This window comes from Salvelinus alpinus, chromosome 33 (genome assembly GCF_045679555.1).
Source record: "Salvelinus alpinus chromosome 33, SLU_Salpinus.1, whole genome shotgun sequence".
Lineage (NCBI taxonomy): Eukaryota > Metazoa > Chordata > Actinopteri > Salmoniformes > Salmonidae > Salvelinus > Salvelinus alpinus.
The window spans coordinates 15,017,451-15,037,610 of record NC_092118.1 but is presented as its reverse complement, the minus strand read 5'-3'; the positions used below and the strand labels follow the sequence as shown (position 1 = coordinate 15,037,610).

At 46.1% G+C, this 20,160-nt stretch overlaps 1 protein-coding gene across 16 annotated transcripts in view; it reads right to left on the bottom strand.

Annotated features, from left to right (window-relative positions):
• LOC139563216 (tight junction protein ZO-1-like) overlaps positions 1–20,160 on the bottom strand; it is a 153,652-nt gene that overhangs the window by 14,895 nt on the left and 118,597 nt on the right. For 9 of the 16 annotated variants that reach the window (XM_071381608.1, XM_071381615.1, XM_071381616.1 and 6 more), the window contains 15 exons: positions 19,168–19,304; positions 16,769–16,874; positions 16,480–16,630; positions 15,311–15,419; positions 14,903–15,122; positions 12,837–13,021; positions 12,533–12,628; positions 12,181–12,207; positions 11,197–11,279; positions 10,715–10,925; positions 6,971–7,071; positions 6,364–6,714; positions 4,948–5,256; positions 3,012–3,917; positions 2,598–2,680 (listed from right to left, as the gene is read on the bottom strand). In XM_071381608.1, coding sequence (XP_071237709.1) covers positions 2,598–2,680; positions 3,012–3,917; positions 4,948–5,256; positions 6,364–6,714; positions 6,971–7,071; positions 10,715–10,925; positions 11,197–11,279; positions 12,181–12,207; positions 12,533–12,628; positions 12,837–13,021; positions 14,903–15,122; positions 15,311–15,419; positions 16,480–16,630; positions 16,769–16,874; positions 19,168–19,304 — 3,075 coding nt within the window. The remainder of the gene's footprint in view (positions 1–2,597; positions 2,681–3,011; positions 3,918–4,947; positions 5,257–6,363; positions 6,715–6,970; positions 7,072–10,714; positions 10,926–11,196; positions 11,280–12,180; positions 12,208–12,532; positions 12,629–12,836; positions 13,022–14,902; positions 15,123–15,310; positions 15,420–16,479; positions 16,631–16,768; positions 16,875–19,167; positions 19,305–20,160) is intronic. The other 7 variants (XM_071381611.1, XM_071381617.1, XM_071381618.1 and 4 more) reach the window with 3 other exon arrangements.

Sequence of the window (20,160 nt, the reverse complement as noted above, 5' to 3'; positions counted from 1 at the left end):
AATGCTCTTGATGGTGCAGCTGTAAAAGTTCCTAAGGATCTGAGGGGCCATGCCAAATCGTTTCAGCCTCCTGAGGGATAAGAGGCACTGCCGTGCCTTCTTCACAATTGTGCTGGTGTGAGAGGACCATGTTAAGTCCTCAGTGATGTGGACACAGAGGAACTTGAAGCTCTTGACCCTCCACTGCGGCCCCGTCGATGTGGATTATGGTGTGCACCCTCCCCTGTTTCCTGTAGTCCAAGATCAGCTTGTTGGTCTTGCTGACGTTGAGGGAGAGGTTGTTGTCCTGGCACCACACTGTGAGGTCTCTGACCTCCTCCCGTCTCATCATCATTTGTGATCAGGCCTACCACCACGTGTCATATGCAAACTTGATGGAGTTGAAGTCGTGCGTGGCCGCAGTCATGGGTGAACTGGGAGTAGAGGAGGGGGCTAACCACACACCCGTGGGGGCCCCGTTATTGTAGGGTCAGCGTGACGGAGGTGTTGTTGCCTACTCTTACCACCTGGGGTCGACCATCAGGAAGACCAGGATCCAGTTACAGAGGAAGGTGTTCCATCCCCGGGTCCCGAGCTTGGTGACCAACTTTGTGGGCACTATGGTGTTGAACGCTGAGCTATAGTCAATGAACAGCATTCTCACATAGGTGTTCCTTTTGTCCAGGTGGGAAAGGGCAGTGTGGCGTGCAATTGATATTGCGTCATCTATGGATCTGTTGGGGTGGTGTGCAAATTGGAGTGGGTCCAGGCTATCTGGGATGATGGAGTTCATGTGTGCCATGACCAACCTTTCAAAGCACTTCATTACTTAATTTACTTTAATTTACTCATGCGCCTCTCCTGGATCTCTCCTGGCTCCAGGGTCACAGGGGTCATGTTAGCATGATGTGAGTGCTGCATGACGGTAGTTAATGTGGCAGGATGCCTTAGAGTTTTGATGAACAGGAATGATGGTAGTCAGCTTGAAACGTGGGGATTACAGACTGGGACAAGGAGAGGTTGAAAATGTCTGAAGACGCCTGCCAGCTTTTCTGCACATGCCCCGAGGACACACCCTGGAATACCGTCTGGCCCTGCGGCCTTACGAGTGTTGACCCACTTAAAAACCTTACTCATGTCAGCCTCAGAGAGAGATCACCCAGACCTCTGGCTCAACGGGGGCCCTCATGCTGGGCTCTGTGTTGTTTTTGTCGAGGCATGCATAAAAGGCATTGAGATTGTCTGGTAGAGAGACATCGTTAGGCAGATCACGGCTAGGGCTTCCTTTGTAGTCCAAAATGTACTGTAACCTGTATAATAGGATTCCACCTTGTTCAGATCTTACCCTTTTGCTTGTTCGATAGCTCTGCAGAGGTCATAGCGGGACTTCTTCTACGCATTCGTGTCCTCAGCCATAGCCCTGTGAGCAGTAGCTCTGTCTTTTAGCTTAGCACGCACCTCAGTGTTATTTCAGGGCTTTAGTTTGGGGAAGCAGCAAACTTTCACAATGGGGACGATGTCAGCGATGCATTTCCTGATTAACATATTCCAGTAAGCACTAGCAAAGCAGTCCTGTAGAATAGCTTCTGCTCCAGTAGACAATTTTCTATGGAGCACATCATGGGTCTTTCTTCCTGTTTGAGCTTTTGTTTGTAAACAGGAAGCAGGAGTGGCACGGAATTAAAATCACCGGAAACAAGAAAAGCAGCATCTGGGTGCATGGTTTCCTGCTTCTTTATAGCCTCGTACAGTTCATCAAGTGCCAGCTTGTTGTTGTTGTCCTGATGTGGAATATATACACCAGTCACAATAACAGATGAAAAGTCTCTCGGGAGGTAAAAAGGTCAGCATTTGACCATCAGGTATTTCAAGACGTGAACAATAGGACAAAACTTCCTTCCACTGCGCTAGAGTCTGCACAACATTTGCTGCTGATGAAGAGACTTACCCCTCCCACTCTGGATTTCCCTGAATCCGATATCCTGTCTGCTCGGTGAATGGAGAATCCATCAAGTATCTTGTCTGAAAGCCATGTTCCAGAAAAACAGAGGATATTGCAGTAACGAGAGTCCCGCTGATCGCAAATCTGCGATCAGAGGTCATCCATCTTATCATCAAGTGGCCAATAGAATGAAGGGAACTGGTGGCTGGTTTTCCTTCGACTCGCCAGGACGGCCACTCTCCTGCCTCCTTTTCTCCGGCGTTTCCTCTTGGGTAGCCCGAAGATTTGGTTGGAGGTACACAAAGAGCCCAGGGCAGATGAGCCAAACAAGTAGTTGAACCCAGAATTGAGTTACGTAACAGCCGGTCTGATGTTCAAAAGTATTTGTTGATCATATGTAATGATAGCGGAGACATTTAGTGCAAACAGCGTAGATAAACGGCTAAATAATAGCTAAGTTGGGTCAGATCACCCAACACGGCAGCCATACAATACAGTACACCGTCATATTCATATCATATCTTCAAAAGTAATTTACCTTTCTAAGCCCTACCCTAACAGGTAGCCCTAACAGACACATCTGGCCCTCAGAGATAAAGCAGCATCTGTTCTGTGGTGTGATATAGTGTGTCTGTGGTGGGGGGGCTCAGTGCTGTACTCCAGTATGACCCATTACCTGAAGGACTTCTCCTGGTCCAGATTGCTGAGCGAGTTGGCTTTAGGAATGCACGTGCCTGGTTTGGTGGGCAGATCCGCTGACTGTGGGAGCAAGATAGAAATGCAAATAAAATTCCTGGAAAAGTAAACCTTTACGGACATCACATGGACCAATCAAATATAATTAGTAGAGGTCAGGGTCAGGTAACCCTGTGAGCATTACCAGTGCTTAACTTGGACTGAAATAGGTTCTGGTACTCATTTTATGTGCCGGTACTGTTTGCATTTAGGTGCAGGAGCTCCCCAATACTTTTGAGCTAATATTCTATAAGAGGAACAGGAGCTCAGGCAGTAGAGCAATTGAGCTCGTGCCCAAGTCAAGCACTGAGCATTACATACGTGCACAAGAGTGAGGTGTTTTCCAGATGCTTACCCTGAGCCCGACGGTGTCTCCTGCCTCCTTGGCTCGGTCCACAGACACAGAGCGCTTGTTCTCAAACATCTTGACCCTGGACAGCACCGACTGGGCCCTTATGGCCGGGTCGTCCTCCAGCTCCACTCTGGGGGGAGGGGGAAGGGGATTGGGGGCTGTAGTGATCACCGTGTCCCCAGGTGAGGGACGGAGAGCCTCTGGTTGTGGTTTGGGTGCGGGCACGGGGGCGGCAAAGTTCATAATGGGTTCATACTGTTGGGGCGGGGGCTTGTAGCCTCGGTGCTGAGGTGGTGCCTGGTTGTAGGCAGGCTCAGGTCCTGGCCGCTGGGCAGGCTCCCCCTGGTAGTATTGTTTAGGGGGCTCTGGAGAGCGTGTTGCAGGGGGATACGGGTGAGGCTCCTGGTCGTAACGTAGAGGAGCGTAGCCCCCTGGGACGGATGGAGGAGGCTCATCGTAGCGGATGGGTCCTGGTCCTGCTGGCTTGCCGTAGCGAGGTCGTCCGTTGTAGCCCAGCGGGGTCTCATCATAGCGCGGCTGAGGGGGGCTGTAGTCTTGCTCGGGTCCGTCTTCGTAGGACAGCCGGGGGTCGTAGCCAGGCCCAGGGGGGTGCTGCTGCTGGTGGGGTGGTGGGCCAGAGGTCTGCTGGTTGTAGGGAGGCCACTGGTCATCGTAGTGAGGCACGTTTTTCTCGTGGTGCAGTTGAGAGTCGAAGTTACGATACTTTGGTTCAAGGTAGCCACCCCCGTCGTAGCGGTTGGGCGGGTGATCGTAATCTCTGTACGGGTGTTGGTCCTGATACGGAGGCTGGGACTCGTAGGTCATGGGCGGCCCCATCGCCGGAGACGGCTTTACACCACCATGGTTCACTCTGACTGGCTCCTCCAGGTAGGGATCCTTCTTGTACATCTGAGGAAATAAACAATGGAAGGAACATATTGTGAGTAATGGGACAAGAGCAACCAGTAGCACACATCCAATAAATAAATGTGCTTATAAATATAAGAATCAAGTAACAGAAGGCAACGTAGAATATTAAAACAGAAGATTAATAATGGCTGAAGGAGGAAGCAGAGAGAGGAAGCAGGGAGACCTGAAATAGAGACACTCAGAGGTAGGGGTTAAAGGTCAGGTCAAACAGAATGCAGGTCTGAATGTCAGATCAGAGCAGCCAATACACACAGGAGATCTCAATATATATGCAACATACCACTTTAGTTTAAACAGCAACCCAAAAACAAAACTAACAAAGTAGATACAAAACAAAATAAAAACTTTATCTTGATAACATTAGAAGCCAAATGAAATTACTGCATGTCCCCCACACAATGTAAACCCTATTAAAAACCATGGCATTTGAAAAGTAGCCATTGAACAAACAAGTAATTATTTACATTAACTTCATGGGATGTTTAAAATCCATAAAATGTATACTCCAGTTGGAGCGGAATGGCTACATTTCAAATTCAGGGAATAAAATGTCTAATAAAATATCCAAAATACTGATTGATAACTTGAAGAGAATGTCACCAAATAAATCGAAATAATTAATATGGCCCATTCAGTCTGCATCAACCAGTACACCACTATCATCAGTTCTACTGCTATGTTTAAACAGAAGAGAAACCAACTGAAACATGTTGTAGCCATGCAAAGAGGGTAAGCAACAGTGAGAGCCTCAGGTTCTTCGCTGCTCTTCTCTATATAGGTACCACACCAATGCAGCAATCAGTCTATATTCTCCTCCAAGAAGCCCACTGTTGTTTACGAGTGCTCAGACACACACAGTCTCTCTCTCTCAGAAGCACACAGTGGACAGCGGGCAGGCATGCAAGAGTGAAAGGAAAGCGTGGCGGGCGGTACACAGGCAGGCAGCGACAGGCCACAGCAGACCGACAGCGGGGTCGGACGGGCCAGGCCATGTCCAGATGATGGGTACCTGTGGTTCTGAACTGGGCGGTCCGGATTGTAGGGGTTCGGGTTCGAGCGGTGGGGCCGGGGCCAGGGGCTGAGCTAGATCAGGGGTGGGCATCCTAAGCCTGTCAGCCTCGGGGCCGGGGCCTGGCTTGGGTTTGCTCTGGGGAGCAGCGATAGGGCCAAGGCTTAAACCATGGCTCAAACCCGCTACACCATTTACAGTGTTGTTGACAGCAGTGGGCGCTGCCTCTGTCTCAGCCAGTAACACAGGCTGCTCAGGCTGCTGGGGGAGGATAGGCATGGTGGCCGGAACAGCCTCTGCTTTCTCATTCTGTGAAGTGGTTCAGAAACGTTTAATACACGGTGCTACTGCACGAGGGAGATACACCCTCACTAATGTTAACGTTACAGCGTAACACAGCCTGCTCTGTACCTCCTCCACCGACACACTCAGTAACTCACCATCCTCGGACCAAATTCAACTGATGGCTTTAGATGATCAATCTGCCACGTAAGAATTCGTAACAGGACAACGTTTCTGTTGTTAATGTAGTCTGATTGGACTTTAATTCTAGATTACAGTACAATGTTTCCTTTTTCTTTTTTTCTCTTTTACACATCAGAAGACAAACTTTTCGTGGATATCATAACGGCCGAATTGACCCAGATAAATACATTTACAGCAATACGTGGTTAACACTGACATTTCCAACATGCACATAATACTTTCTGGTATCACGGTATCAGTCCAAATCACAAGTGAAACAACTAGGAAGAGCACATAGGTGGGTACCGATACAGACACTTGACAGACAGAAAACTTCTTCTCCTCAGTGAGAACATCGACATCAACAAAAACAGTCACACTTAACACAGGTCGTGAATACTGATTATAACAGTCACACTAACGCAGGTCGTGAATACTGATTATAACAGTCACACTAACGCAGGTCGTGAATACTGATTATAATAGTCACACTAACGCAGGTCGTGAATACTGATTATAACAGTCACACTAACACAGGTCGTGAATACTGATTATAACAGTCACACTAACGCAGGTCGTGAATACTGATTATAACAGTCACACTAACGCAGGTCGTGAATACTGATTATAACAGTCACACTAACGCAGGTCGTGAATACTGATTATAACAGTCACACTAACGCAGGTCGTGAACACTGATTATAACAGTCAAGCTTATTCTTGCTTTTTTATCTTTTTTTCTTCAAAAATAAAAAAAACACAAACAACGATAGTGAATAAATACTTAAGTGGATACAAATTTTCTTTCCATCTTTTTTGTTTTTCTTTGTTTTGTGTTAGTAGATAATACTGTTTTAAAACACTGCTTCAATAGCGGCGCCAGAACACTCTCCTCACGCACACCACGGATTCGAGACAACAGGGCAGATGCACGGCTCTCATAAACGGTACCTGCTGGGCCACTGGTGCCTTGAACCCGGCTGGGTCGATCCGGTTCAGGGGGTCGGGCTGCACTGTGTGCTGGTACCCGCCGTACCTCAGGGGCTCCTGGATGACTGGCGGGTCCTCTCGGACGGGCTCCGAGGAGCGGGTGATGGCGGGCTCAGTGGGCAGGCCCACCTCGTCGTTCAGCGTCTCGTCTAGTTCCTGGTCGGTGTAGGCCCCGCCCTCTGTGTCCGTGTCCTCGTAGTCGGAGGTGTGGCGGCTGTCCGTGCTGTACATGGAGTACTCACTGCCCGGAGCCGACAGGTACGACAGACGGTCATCATGCAGATCCATGTCATCATCTGGAGCACCGTCCGCCTGGGGAGACACGACAGGTGGACAGCAGGGGAGAGAGGGAGGGGGAGGGACAGGGGGAAGGGAGATAAAGAAAGAGCAGAAGCAGCAACATTACAGTGAGGAGAGACAGAGAAATTAATGGCAAAGAAAAACGTATTAATGCACAAAATACATTGTATATTAAAATTGTCTGACATTAATTTTGAATACAACATTTTCATTCAAATGAAATGTGTTAAGTGTTTGATGATATTAGTCTCGGCGCTGAGTATCCTACCTTTCCCTCTGAAACCCACACCAGCTGGTTCTGCTGCTGTTGAATGGTCTCCTTCAGGGCACCGTACCACCCGTCATTCATATTATTCATGTTAATGGTGGCTTGGGAAGGATAGAGAGAAGAAGCAGAGACAAAGCACCACTCAAATGAACACAGACAACCGATAACACAATTCTCATAATCACTGTGAAAATCTGTTCTCACAACCTCATGAATAACCATCACGATTAACACATCAGAGCGCGGTTTCCCGATAGCAATAGAACGTTGAAAACTCCACGCAGAGAGAATGGTCACTTATCGTGCCGTTGGAGCATGTGTCGATACTGATAGGATCAAAAGAAAGGAAGTTCTGATCTAGGATCAGCTTTCTCCATTAAAATCACACCATTCTAATTATGTCAAAATACTGACGACGGATTAGCTCCGAGACTAGAGAGATATTTGTTTGGTATATTTGTTTGGTATACTTAGTGTATATGAGACAAATTACAAACAGTACCCTACAAGTAGCAAAACAGAACTCAATTGATTGAACATGAAATGTATTTCAATATGATTGAAATAGGCCTATAGCCTACTGTTAATATTTTAATGCAGTCATCTTGATTTTCATTGGAATCATCTTTTTATACGTCACTTGTTTGTATCAATTGCAAAGACATTGGCAACTTTTGTATTTGTAGTCAACTTTGTTCTTAAAACTTCTTGGAACTATAGGGGGTGCTGTTCCGCATTAGCATATTTTGGTCTCCAAATTAAACTGCCTCGTGCTAAATTCTTGATCGTACAATATGCATATTATTGTTATTATTGGATAGAAAACACTTTCTAGTTTCTATAGCCGTTGGAATTTTGTCTCTGAGTGGTACAGAACTATATCTACAGCACTTTTCATGACAGGGGTCAGATTTCAGAAATTTTTACCCCTGATCTGGAGTCTGTTTTTAAGGTGACAGTGAATGCTATGAAGAAACCGACACTGCCTACGTCTTCCTCTGGGTGTCTGTACGTCATCACGTTTTGAATGGAATCGATTGCACAATCACAGCCACTATAAAAGAACAAAACGTAGAGGTACCTCCCTTTCTCGTCGCGCGCCTGAAGCGTGAAGGACATCGGACTTGCCTCATTCCAAATCGTTGTCTAACCAGCAATATTTCTCTGGTCATGTTTTTACTCGTTATAGTTGTTAAAAACATCATAATGTAGTTAATTTGAACCGTTTTATAGCAATTTATATCCGTTTAGTGCGATTCTGAGGAATTTCTTTGTCGTGCACTTTCTAGCTTTGGGAACGTTTCGGGGTCTCGGTCGTTGTTAGTGGACATTTCGAAGGACAGAGGACATCTATCGACCAAAAGAAGATTACAACATAGAAAGGATACATTGCCCAAGAATCTGATGGAAGAACAGCTCAAAGTAAGCAATATTTAATATGATAAATCGTTGTTCTGTCGAAATATTTTAAACGCATATTTCGCCATTTTGTTTGTTATCGCGTCACTTGGCGAACCCTGTATTGAAAAGTAAGGATAATTTAAAAAATGTAAGTCAGCGGTTGCATTAAGAACTAATTTGTCTTTCGATTCCTGTCAACCCTGTATTTTTTAGTCAAGTATATGATTAGCTTTCAATTAAACTAGATCACTCTGAAAGATGACGTCAGACATTTTGAGGCTTGATTTCCTAGTATTTTCATTGTGTAACCACGGTTTTGTATGGCTAAATATGCACATTTTCGAACAAACTGTATATGTATGTTGTAAAATGATGTTACAGGAGTGTCATCGGAAGAATTCTGAGAAGGTTAGTGAAAAAATTAATATATTTTGGCGGTGATTACGTTATAGCGCTCTTTGGCTGGAATCGATGCTCTGGTAACGTTTTCACATGTGGTATGCTAACTTATCGATTTATTGTGTTTTCGCTGTAAAACGCTTAGAAAATCTGAAATATTGTCTGGAATCACAAGATCTGGGTCTTTCCATTGCTATGCTTTGTCTATTCTTATGAAATGTTTTATTAAGAGTAAATTGGTCATACACGTTGCTCTCTATAGTAATTCTAGTCGTCTTGTGATGGTCGGTGCAATTGTAAACTGTGATTTCTACCTGAAATATGCACTTTTTTCTAACAAAACCTATCCTATACCATAAATATGTTATCAGACTGTCATCTGAAGAGGTTTTTTCTTGGTTAGTGGCTATCAATATCTTAATTTAGCCGAATTGGTGATAGCACCTGAAGTAGTAAGAAACTGATGGAGTTAGAAAAGTGGTGTATTTTGCTAACGTGTTTAGCTAATAGATTTACATATTTTGTCTTCCCTGTAAAACATTTTAAAAATCTGAAATGGTGGCTTTATTCACAAGATCTGTATCTTTCATCTGGTGTCTTGGACTTGTGATTTAATGATATTTAGATGCTACTATCTACTTGTGAAGCTATGCTAGCTATGCTAATCAGTGTGTGGGGGGATGGGGGGTGATCCCGGACCCGGGGTAGAGGCTCGTTAGAGGTTAAGTTATCTGTGGTCACAGAGAGACGGATAAAGCATGTGATTCTATGTTTATCGAAGATCTTCTGTGTATAAAGTGACGTGGGAGGGCAAAAAAAAGCAACGCACTTAGCTGTTCTACGAGTGGTCTGTGGCAGGCGTTAGATTACGAGTGTTTTCAAGTGCAACATTAATGATGGTTTGGGGGAAACAGCTCGGGCGATTTAACGATGCTCCTACGAAGGTTCTAACGATGAACTTAACCTTAAGATGCTTTGGGAAAACCGGGCCCTGAACTAGTAAGTAATTGATATGTCTAACTATCATTGATTCAGATATTGATGATTCATTATTACTATACATGAGGGAAAAAGCTTATTTCTAGTATGACTGCTTGTATCATCCCAAAGTTGTTGCGGTATGTAAGCATTATATTACCACTGTTGTAACTATGAGCTGTCATGAGTCCAACAACACTCAATGTCTATAGCGCTGCCTGGCAGGTGTCAATCTGCTTGACCTTATACAAATACCACAGGTGACACTTCTCTGTTGTTCTCTCTCTCTAGGCTTGTTCTAAAAATACCAGGCAGTGCTTCATCTACAGACCCATGTGGAATAAGGGAGTAACTCAACATGGATGGGAAAGGAGAGGCTGTCTGTGCTCTCTGCTCTCCTGGGGTCTCCCTCTTTATTGCCAGCAGACGGTAAAAAAAATGAAGAAACGCCTCCCATTTCATACGGGGCAGAGCCGTGCAGGGAATGGGTAATGACGGCTGGGGTCCTGTGGGAGGTTAGTTCGGGGCCCTGAGCAGCCCTGCCTGCATGAGGAGGAGGGGACGGAGAGAACAGCACCTAGCTAAGACACTAACTGTACTGTGCCACCGGCTGATAGTCCGCATCAGGGGCATAACTTTCACTGGGGACGGGGAACATGTCCCCCCCCACCCCAAATTCTGAAATTGCATTTTTGTCCGCCCCAGTTTTATCATTGGATTGCGATACAAACCGAGGCAACGGTGTGCTTTAGGACCATGCGGACGCCTCCGAGCGGTCGGGTAGGCTGTTTGGAGTGTTAATCCGACTGGATTAAAACCAAAGTTGCGCCCCTGGTCCACACTACAGTACAGCACACAGCCCTAGCCTCTCTCACTCCTGACAACTCCATCTCCCTCTGAGATACATTTTTCCCCCTACCTTCCACTCACCATTTCTCTCTTCCCCTCCCTCCCATAGAAACTCACTGGTGAAGAGGTGGTGGTTGTTCTTCCTCAGTTTGAGGGCTCTCTCATAGAGTTTCCTGGCTGACTTCCTGGACTCGGGGCACAGCCTGGTTCTCATGGTCTTGACGCCCTGCTTGCTGTCCGGGTTGAGGAACACCACGATGGGGTACCACTGGGCGTAGTTCAGACGGTCCACAGCGTTAGGGGTGATGTCCAGCACAGCATGCCGGTCCTAAGGACACCCCCCATAAATAAATCATTCATATTTGTTCTAAATACTAACACTAAAAGGTTTGCTCAGACTGCTGTTTTAGACTATATTGTTCATATATTGTTCAAATAAAAACATTCATAATTCCATGAACACCAGAGAGCAGTAGTGAGCCATGGATGAGTCTACCTATGGATGTGTGTGTACTATATGCGCTTTAAGAGGGGATCTGTCTGTGAGTGCATGCGTGTGTGTGTGAATGCGTATCCGTGTATTAAGTAGTCTCACTCACCCGGTCAATGATCTGTTTAATGGTGTGGAGGCGAATGATCCCGGAGCTGCGCTGGTCTTTTCCTGCGTCTTTGGGCTCACTCTCTGCAGAGGGGGAGAAGGGACAATGTTACCATGTCATATTACTGCAGAGCTCACTATACATCTTGGCTCATTACCTTCACCCTAATGCATGCAATATGCCTTAAGCACATTTCAAAACATAAAATATAGGTAGTGTCATTATGAATGTGCACGTGCAACTACAGACATTACAGTACAGTATAATCCGTAATGCAGGAAATGTGTTACATGTGTGAAAAGCATTGAAGTGGGATAATGCACATACAAGAAGATAGGGAATCATTTCAAATAGATTCATGATTCAAATTTAAAAATGGATATAAAAGTCAGGGGAGTTAAGCAGGGATATTCTAAAAAGGTTAATTATTTAAACATGGCTAGCCTGGCCTTATCTGTCACCATAAGGTAATGACCCTTCGAGAGGCCAGGGTGCAGTTTCACTACTCAGATCTCAACACTATTATCACAGGATCTGGTGCAGAAATGGCCTCTTATCTCTCACCACTCAACCCTACAAAAGCAGCATTCTAGATTGCAGAGTGCTAACATCACTAGCCCTTACAATTTCAGTCATAAACACACCAATGTCATAAGGCATTGTCTCCAATCAAATATAAAAGTTGAAATTTTAAGTACAGATTATGGTGTAATCCACACACAGACATTAGGAGCTTGGGAATTAATAATGAAGACTAGTACGGTTATGTATGCAGCTTATTATCTATAGGATATTGACTGTGCCACGGGTACATGCTCTATAACTAGCTATATTCAGTCATTCCACAACCTCCCTACAGGCTGAATCAGGCCATACATTACCAACTACAGAAAACACATCTACGGTACAGAGGGTAGGCTACCACCTAACTAACTAGCATGAATTAGCACTGATACAAACAAGTTGATGCACTTCATGACATACTTTCCACTCCTTCATGTTGCTGTGTTTCTGAAAAGAAAATACAAGGTTTACAGAGATATAGGTTACGCAAAATACTTCCAGGGCTGGAATCACTTTATATGTGGATTTTGGAGTAGTGCACTTAGGAAAATTGAAATTCAATAATGTCGAGGTTGTTAGAATGAACACTACATGCTAAAGATGCTAGCTATTCCCTCAAATGGACCTGGAGTAGGCAGATGACGGCACCCTCTAGTCTCTAACACAGAGCTGCTCTAAGTACTGTGTTACTCCAGCTGTGTGTGTGTGTGTGTGTGACACGGCTGAGACAGACAGTGAGATGGCTACTAATGGCTAGCTAAAGGCTACTCACTGGCAAGCTCAAACAAGTCAGGCTCCTCTCTGGCCAGCTTCTCTCTTGCCACGTCTGCGATGGACCCAAATATCACCACAGGCCTCAGGAACCCAGCTGGATAACAGAAGACACAAAACAACACCATATTTGACAGTATCAATGCCTCTCAAGGCCGAATTTGTAGGCAAACACATGGCTGCATTCCAATTTCCACACTAGCATACCTTCTAGAATGAAGCAATGTACTGGGAAAGCATTCTCAGTGGTAAGCTAGTTTAGGTATTGTGACGTATCCATGGACCCTGCCCTGGAGATCACCTACCCTCTCTCAGCACCACCCTCTCATAGGCAGGGAACTTGGTCTGGACCGGCTGGGCAGACAGGTCCTCTCTGCTCTTCCTCAGGTTCCTCTTGGAGGTCCGCAGACCACGGAACCTCCAGAAGTCAGCCCTGTCGCCCCCTGGCGTTTTGGGGAGGGTGTACTGCACACTGGACAACTGCTCTGCCCTGTGGGAGGGGGAACAGAGTGGTGTCAGGCAACAGGAAATGGATTCAATGATTGGATTTCAATGGAAACTGCCAACATGGCCTCAGTATATTGTTAATTCGTGCAGTTATCCAATGTCTCATTTACAGCCCTGTTATTCTATACAACTTACCTCTATTCTTATTTATTTATTTTCTCCCCAATTTCGTAGTATCCAATAGCTAGTTACAGTCTTGTCCCATCGCTGCAACTCCCGTACGGACTCGGGAGAGGCGAAGGTCGAGAGTCATGCGTCCTCCGAAACACGACCCCCGCCAAGCAGCACTGCTTCTTGACACACTGCCCACTTAACCCAGGAGTTAGCCGCACCAATGTGTCGGAGGAAACACCGTACACCTGGCGACCGTGTCAGCGTGCACTGCACCCGGACCGCCACAGGTGTCGCTAGAGCGCGATGGGACAAGTACATGGACTCAAACCAGGATCTCTAGCAGCACAGCTAGTACTGCGATGCAGTACCTTAGACCACTGCACCACTCGGGAGGCCACCTCTATTCTAGTCTAAAATACTTCTATACCTTAATATAACCTAGAATTCAGTAAACATTTGACTGAAGAGGATACAGGCATGGCCAGGGACACAACGTGGCTGAGTAGCCACGTTGCGTATAATGGTTACGTTGGTGTATGCATGTGACAAATATTGGTGTCACTCTGGTATGTTGGGAGCACTGTGAGGTTCCCCTGTCTGCCCCATGGTGTGGAATCTCTCTCTCTCTAAACATAGCCAGGGGCTGTAGGTCAGGCCAGACCTAGACTCCAACAGGGACTCTGTCAGTCTGCTGTTTCATTACGAATAGATAGTCTCCTACCCTCACAGGACTCATAGTGCAAATGCCTTCTCACTATAACAGTTGTCACCCGTGTAATTGAGACTAGGGGTGATGTTAATGTGGCCTACTTTACACAGCCCAGTTCATCATCTTGTGTTAGTGTTGTTGTTTACCATCTCTACACCGACAGCAAGGCTGCTGGTGTCTTATTTGACTAATGCCGTCGACCCCCCTCCCCCCTCTAGCTACCTTACCCTCTCCTCTCCACAGAGTAGGCTCTGCTGAACTCGACTGTAACTCTACTCTAACTGTTCTTGTTGGGGATGATGTCTCTCTACTGTATTCTACCTGTTCTTGTTGGGGATGATGTCTCTCTCCGGTATTCTACCTGTTATGGTTGGGGATGATGTCTCTCTCCGGTATTCTACCTGTTATTGTTGGGGATGATGTCTCTCTCCGGTATTCTACCTGTTCTTGTTGGGGATGATGTCTCTCTCCGGTATTCTACCTGTTCTTGTTGGGGATGATGCCTCTCTACTGTATTCTACCTGTTCTTGTTGGGGATGATATCTCTCTCCTGTATTCTACCTGTTCTTGTTGTGGATGATGTCTCTCTCCGGTATTCTACCTGTTCTTGTTGGGGATGATGTCTCTCTCCAGTATTCTACCTGTTCTTGTTGGGGATGATGTCTCTCTCCTGTATTCTACCTGTTCTTGTTGGGGATGATGTCTCTCTCCTGTATTCTACCTGTTCTTGTTGGGGAGGATGCCTCTCTCCTGTATTCTAACTGTTCTTGTTGGGGATGATGTCTCTCTCCTGTATTCTACCTGTTCTTGTTGGGGAGGATGCCTATCTCCTGTATTCTACCTGTTCTTGTTGGGGATGATGTCTCTCTCCTGTATTCTACCTGTTCTTGTTGGGGAGGATGCCTCTCTCCTGTATTCTACCTGTTCTTGTTGGGGAGGATGCCTCTCTCCTGTATTCTACCTGTTCTTGTTGGGGATGATGCCTCTCTCCTGTATTCTACCTGTTCTTGTTGGGGAGGATGCCTCTCTCCTGTATTCTACCTGTTCTTGTTGGGGATGATGCCTCTCTCCACCTCCTGGTGGTTCTTGCCAATGCGTATGGCGAGCCAGGAGCCCAGCTTGCCGTTGTAGAGGGTGTCCACTACACGGAACACCTCTCCCTTGTTGAAGCTCAGGCCATACGGAGACTCCTTCTCATACTCAAAGTGGGTTCGGATGTAGAACGAGTCGCCCACATCCGACTCCACTATCCGATGGTAAACTGGTAGAAGAAGAAATTAGGTAGGGATAAATGTTCAGGTATACAATTGAAAGTGTGTGTACAGTTCACATGTAACCAGGTAAACTTAAAATGTGTGTTTCTGTGCAAACTCAAACCTTTACACTCTCTGACCCTGTCAAGATCGTAACGTTCATTTATCTAACATCTGTTTTCCCCATGTTACTCACCATCCTTCTTCTTCTGGGCCAGAATGGTGACCTCTTCACCCCTAGGAAGGTCTAGGAGGAACAGCACAGCCTCCTCTCGGATGATGTTAGCAAAGTCTACATTGTTTACCTACAGAGAGGAGGGAGAGAGAAGAACAGAGACTTTCAGCGCTCCAGGGTTCAGGCCAGTCTACTTCCCCACCTCAACCCCTGCAGTCCCCAGCACAATATCACGTTTATTTACCCTGCTGCAGAGCCAGCGTTTGAACCAGGAACACATGGGGTTGAATCATAGAGAACAACCTTTATCCTCCTCAGAAAGGAGACTTCAAGTCTTTATCTCAACTAGTCACACTGTGAAGGCCAGGAAACACTCACAGGCTCTCTGCCCAGCAGTGGAAAACAACATCCTGGGCTGTGTCTGAAATGGCACCCTATTATCTATAGTGCACTACCTTTCCCTACATAGTGAAGAGGTCAAAAGTAGTGCACTATATCGTGAATAGGGTGCCATTTGGGACACAATCCTGGAAGCCCACTCATAGGGAATCGCACAGAGTCTAGAGATGTGTTTGTACAGCAGGGAGGGAGGCTAGCAAAGAGGAGGAGTTAGTCCTCCTCACATACCATCTTGACCCTTACTGTGGTGTGGGAGGAACACAAAGCATGGTGTGTTTCATTAAAATGTGTGGCTAGTGATAAACATGATTAAAAGAATCCAACTGATATCAGAGGGGACTTCCATCAACAATACTTCAGACAGGGCCTGAGAACAACAACGACGACCTCTATTCTGTGGTTCAGAGTAAACAAAGGAAAGACAGAGAGGAGAAGAGCCAGGCGATGACCTCAGACTGATTCACCGTAATCACCATTTTCTATCTAACATCACTATGACCAGCGACCACAGTAACACAAGGCTAGTGGGTCACATAGTTTCACAAAGTGTTTCAAAGTAAGCGTGGGCAGCGATGAGACCGTTACCAGAACTACAGCAGATGTTCTCCAGCTAGTACAGAACATACCCTTTATCTACTGTGGGAAAAGAACACGTCAAACCACACATCCTGCGCACTTTCAAAAGAGAAAACTTTACAATGGCCTTGTTGACAAAAATGTGACAATCATACCCAACCGCTAATAGTAATTAAATGTGCGAAAGATGTTACTGTTCGAGATAGACCTCTTACCCTGAGAATCTGGTCTCCTTCCTCTAGACCTTCCTTGGCAGCTGGGCTGTCCTCCAGGACTCCGGCTACAAATATGCCCACGTCGTTCCCTCCGGCCAGCCTCAGGCCAACACTCTCCCCCTTCTTAAACTTCACCAGCTTCATACTCGGCCTGCATGGGGAGTGGGCATCATACACAAACAGATGTCTAGACACTACTGTTCTACATGGAGCGATTACAAATCAGCAAATAACATGGTACTGACATAAATGGTAATAATAACATGGCTTTAACAGGACTGAGGGTTACCTGAGGATGCTGTCATCATGACCAGCGCTGGGCACTGGGGCGTCAGAGGGGCTGACTGGCAGGTCCACATCAGGCTGGCCAGGCTGGGCATACACTGGCTTTGGTTCTACAGGGCCAACACACACACACTTCGGTCACATACTGATAGTATGATCACACACACATGTGAACACACTGACCTGGAATGTAGAGATGACTATCTGAGTTATGGTTAAATAGCTACGGGAATAGGTCAACATTACGTAACACTAGAGCAGGGCTTCATGAGAAACTCTGTTTTCCTGGGACCCAAGCACATGAAAACATGACCCCTTTTGGGGGCCCTAAGCTAGATTTGGTTTGAGGGGCCCCCATTGGCAGTAGAATGGCCTTACTGAAGAGCTCAGTGATTTTCAATGTGGCACAGTCATAGGATGCCACCTTTAAGTGCTGTTATTGTGAAGTGGAAACATCTAGGAGCAACAACGGCTCGGCCGCGAAGTGGTCGGCCGTGAAGTGGTAGGCCACAAAAGCTCACAAAACGGGACCGCTGAGTGCTGAAGCACGTAAAAAACGTCTGTCCTTGGTTGCAACACGCACTACTGAGTTCCAAACTGCCTCTGGTAGCAAAGTCAGCACAAGAACGGTTTGACGGGAGCTTTATGAAATGGATTTCCATGGCCGAGCAGCCACACACAAGCCTAAGATCACCAAGCGCAATGCCAAGCGTCCGCTGGAGTGGTGAAAAGCTCGCCGCCATTGGACTCTGGAGCAGTGAAAACACGTTCTCTGGAGTGATGAATCACACGTCTCCATCTGCCAGTCCTAAGGACAAATCTGGGTTTGGCGGATGCCAGGAAAACACTAAATGCCTCAATGCATATTGCCGACTGTAAAGTTTGGTGGAGGAGGAATAATAGTCTGGGGCTGTTTTTCATGGTTCGTGCTAGGTCCCATAGTTCCAGTGATGGGAAATATTAACGCTACAGTATACCATGATATTCTAGACGATTCTGTGGTTTCAAATTTGTGGCAACAGTTTGGGGAAGGCCCTTTCCTATTTCAGCATGACAATGCCCCAGTGCACAAAGCGAGGTCCATACAGAAATGGTTTGTTAAGATCGGTGTGGGAAGACTTGACTGGCCTGCACAGAGCCCTGACCTTAACCCCATCGAACACCTTTGGGATGAATTGGAACGCCGACTGCGAGCCAGGCCTAATCGCCCAACATCAGTGCCCGACCTCACTAATGCTTTTGTGGCTGAATGGAATCAAGTCCCCGCAGCAATGTTTCAACATCTAGTGGAAAGCCTTCCCAGTAGAGTGTAGGCTGTTACAGCAGCAAAGGGGGGACCAACTCCATATTAATGCCCATGATTTTGCAATGAGATGTTCGATGAGCAGGTGTCCACATACTTTTGGTCATGTAGTGTATTTTAGTGGCCACCCTCTTCATGTTGGAGAGAAATTTTTAAGTTTTAAATTGAATTTCCTGCAAATCTACACATTTTTGCCATGGGGTGTAGAGAAATCTTTGTAGTTTTAAAGCTATTTTCATGCAATTCTATATATTTTGCCATTACTTATGCCATGTTAATATATTTGAGTGAGAGTGACTAACAAAATCAAATGGGGGCCCCCTGGAGGTCAGGGCCCCTGGTCACGTGCCCTGTGTGTTTGGTCGGTATTCGTTTATGACAGTGGAGGCTGGTGGGAGGAACTATAGGAGGGATGACTCATTGTAATGTCTGGAATGGTGTCAAACATGTGGTTTCCATATGTTTGATACTGTTCCATGTATTCCATTCCAGCCATATCAATGAGCCCATCCTCTTATAGCTCCTCCCAGCAGCCTCTGGTTCATGATTACAAGTTTACTGTAGACAGCTGGCTAGACTAACTTAGCAATAAAAACAATTGGTAGCTGACATGGCTAATTGAGTGACTGTCAGTAACTGACATGGCTAATTGAGTGACTGTCAGTAACTGACATAACAAGAGAAAAACTGCACCTTGTGAATTATACTATTCTAACTCTCAACAGTAAGCTCAGTGTTCATAAATAAAAAAATATATAAATAAATAAAATAATATATATAATCTATCTATATATATATATATATATATATAGTGTTTTTACTCTGACATGTCACAACCCACCATTAACATGTCCGTGACCCACTTTGGGTCGCGACCCATACTTTAAGAAAGGCTGCACTAGAGGAATGGACTAGAGTACTATGAACTGGGCTTTTCTGATATGTGGGACAAGGAGTACAGAGCGCATTCCAATCTAGGGCGGAGGAGAGGGGGAAGCAGAGAGGGATAGGCACAGTACAGAGGAGTGTCAAGGCCTGTTTTGGTTCAGGCAGTTAGACAGGTGGAGGCAGCTGTGGAGGCAGCAGGGGCCCTGACTGACCTGGCAGCGGGGGCAGTTTGTCCTCTCTGGCCAGTGGCTGGTCGCTGATGGCCTGGATTAGGGCCTCCTGGGACCCTTTAACAGGAGTCGACATCACCCCGGGCTTGGAAATCCTCTCCTCATCTCGACTTCTGTGGCTAGAAAAATAAACAGTTGATTATTTATTTGGGGTTTGTTCCTTATTTTCTTTGTAGGCCTACCCAGTGAGATGAAGAATGGTAGCAATTATGAAGAGAGAACAGAAAGGTAGATGGATGAACCCTGAGTCTAATTAAAAAATATAAAGTATAGGAGACAAAACAATGTGGCACGACCTCTGCACCCTCTCCACAGAGGGGTTCTGTTCTATAAAACTAATAACAGAGCTTCCTACACAGGCTGCTTGGAGAAGGTCCTGCTGTTTTAGCCCTGGGACGTAGCTACGGTGATGGAGTGTGTGTGATCTGTGTGTGTTGTTATGAGAGCGCCGTGTTACTGACATCACAGCGTGGAATGAGTGATAAGGCATGAGGAACATTAAAGAACGGCTAAAACTATAAGCAGTTAAAAAGGAGGACGGCTGTCTTCCTCTCAAACTATATTAATAGGGTCAGGACGTATTCTCTGCTGGCCTCGGTTTCACCTCTGCATTGACTGCATCAGCAGCAGAGCAGACTCCAGGTGCTTTCAGCTGTGTGGTCTAGAGACTGTCCTCTCAACCCTACAGTATCACTAACAACCACACAGAGACCAGAAACACTAAATCAGTCATATCGAAGCAGACATTTTTCTAAAATGTTTTGATTGAGAGCTGTGTGCATTATAAATGATTCATTCCATTTCCCTTCTCAACCTTCTAACCAAACCACAGCAGCAGTACTGTATACCTGCCAGAGCCAGTCCCAGCTCCAGCTCACGGCAGCCAGGCACTGAGTGTTCAGATCAGATGTGTGAATGCCGTGCTCCGTCTCCGCAGCTCTACTCGGCTGTTTCTTAGAACAATGGGCGAATTCC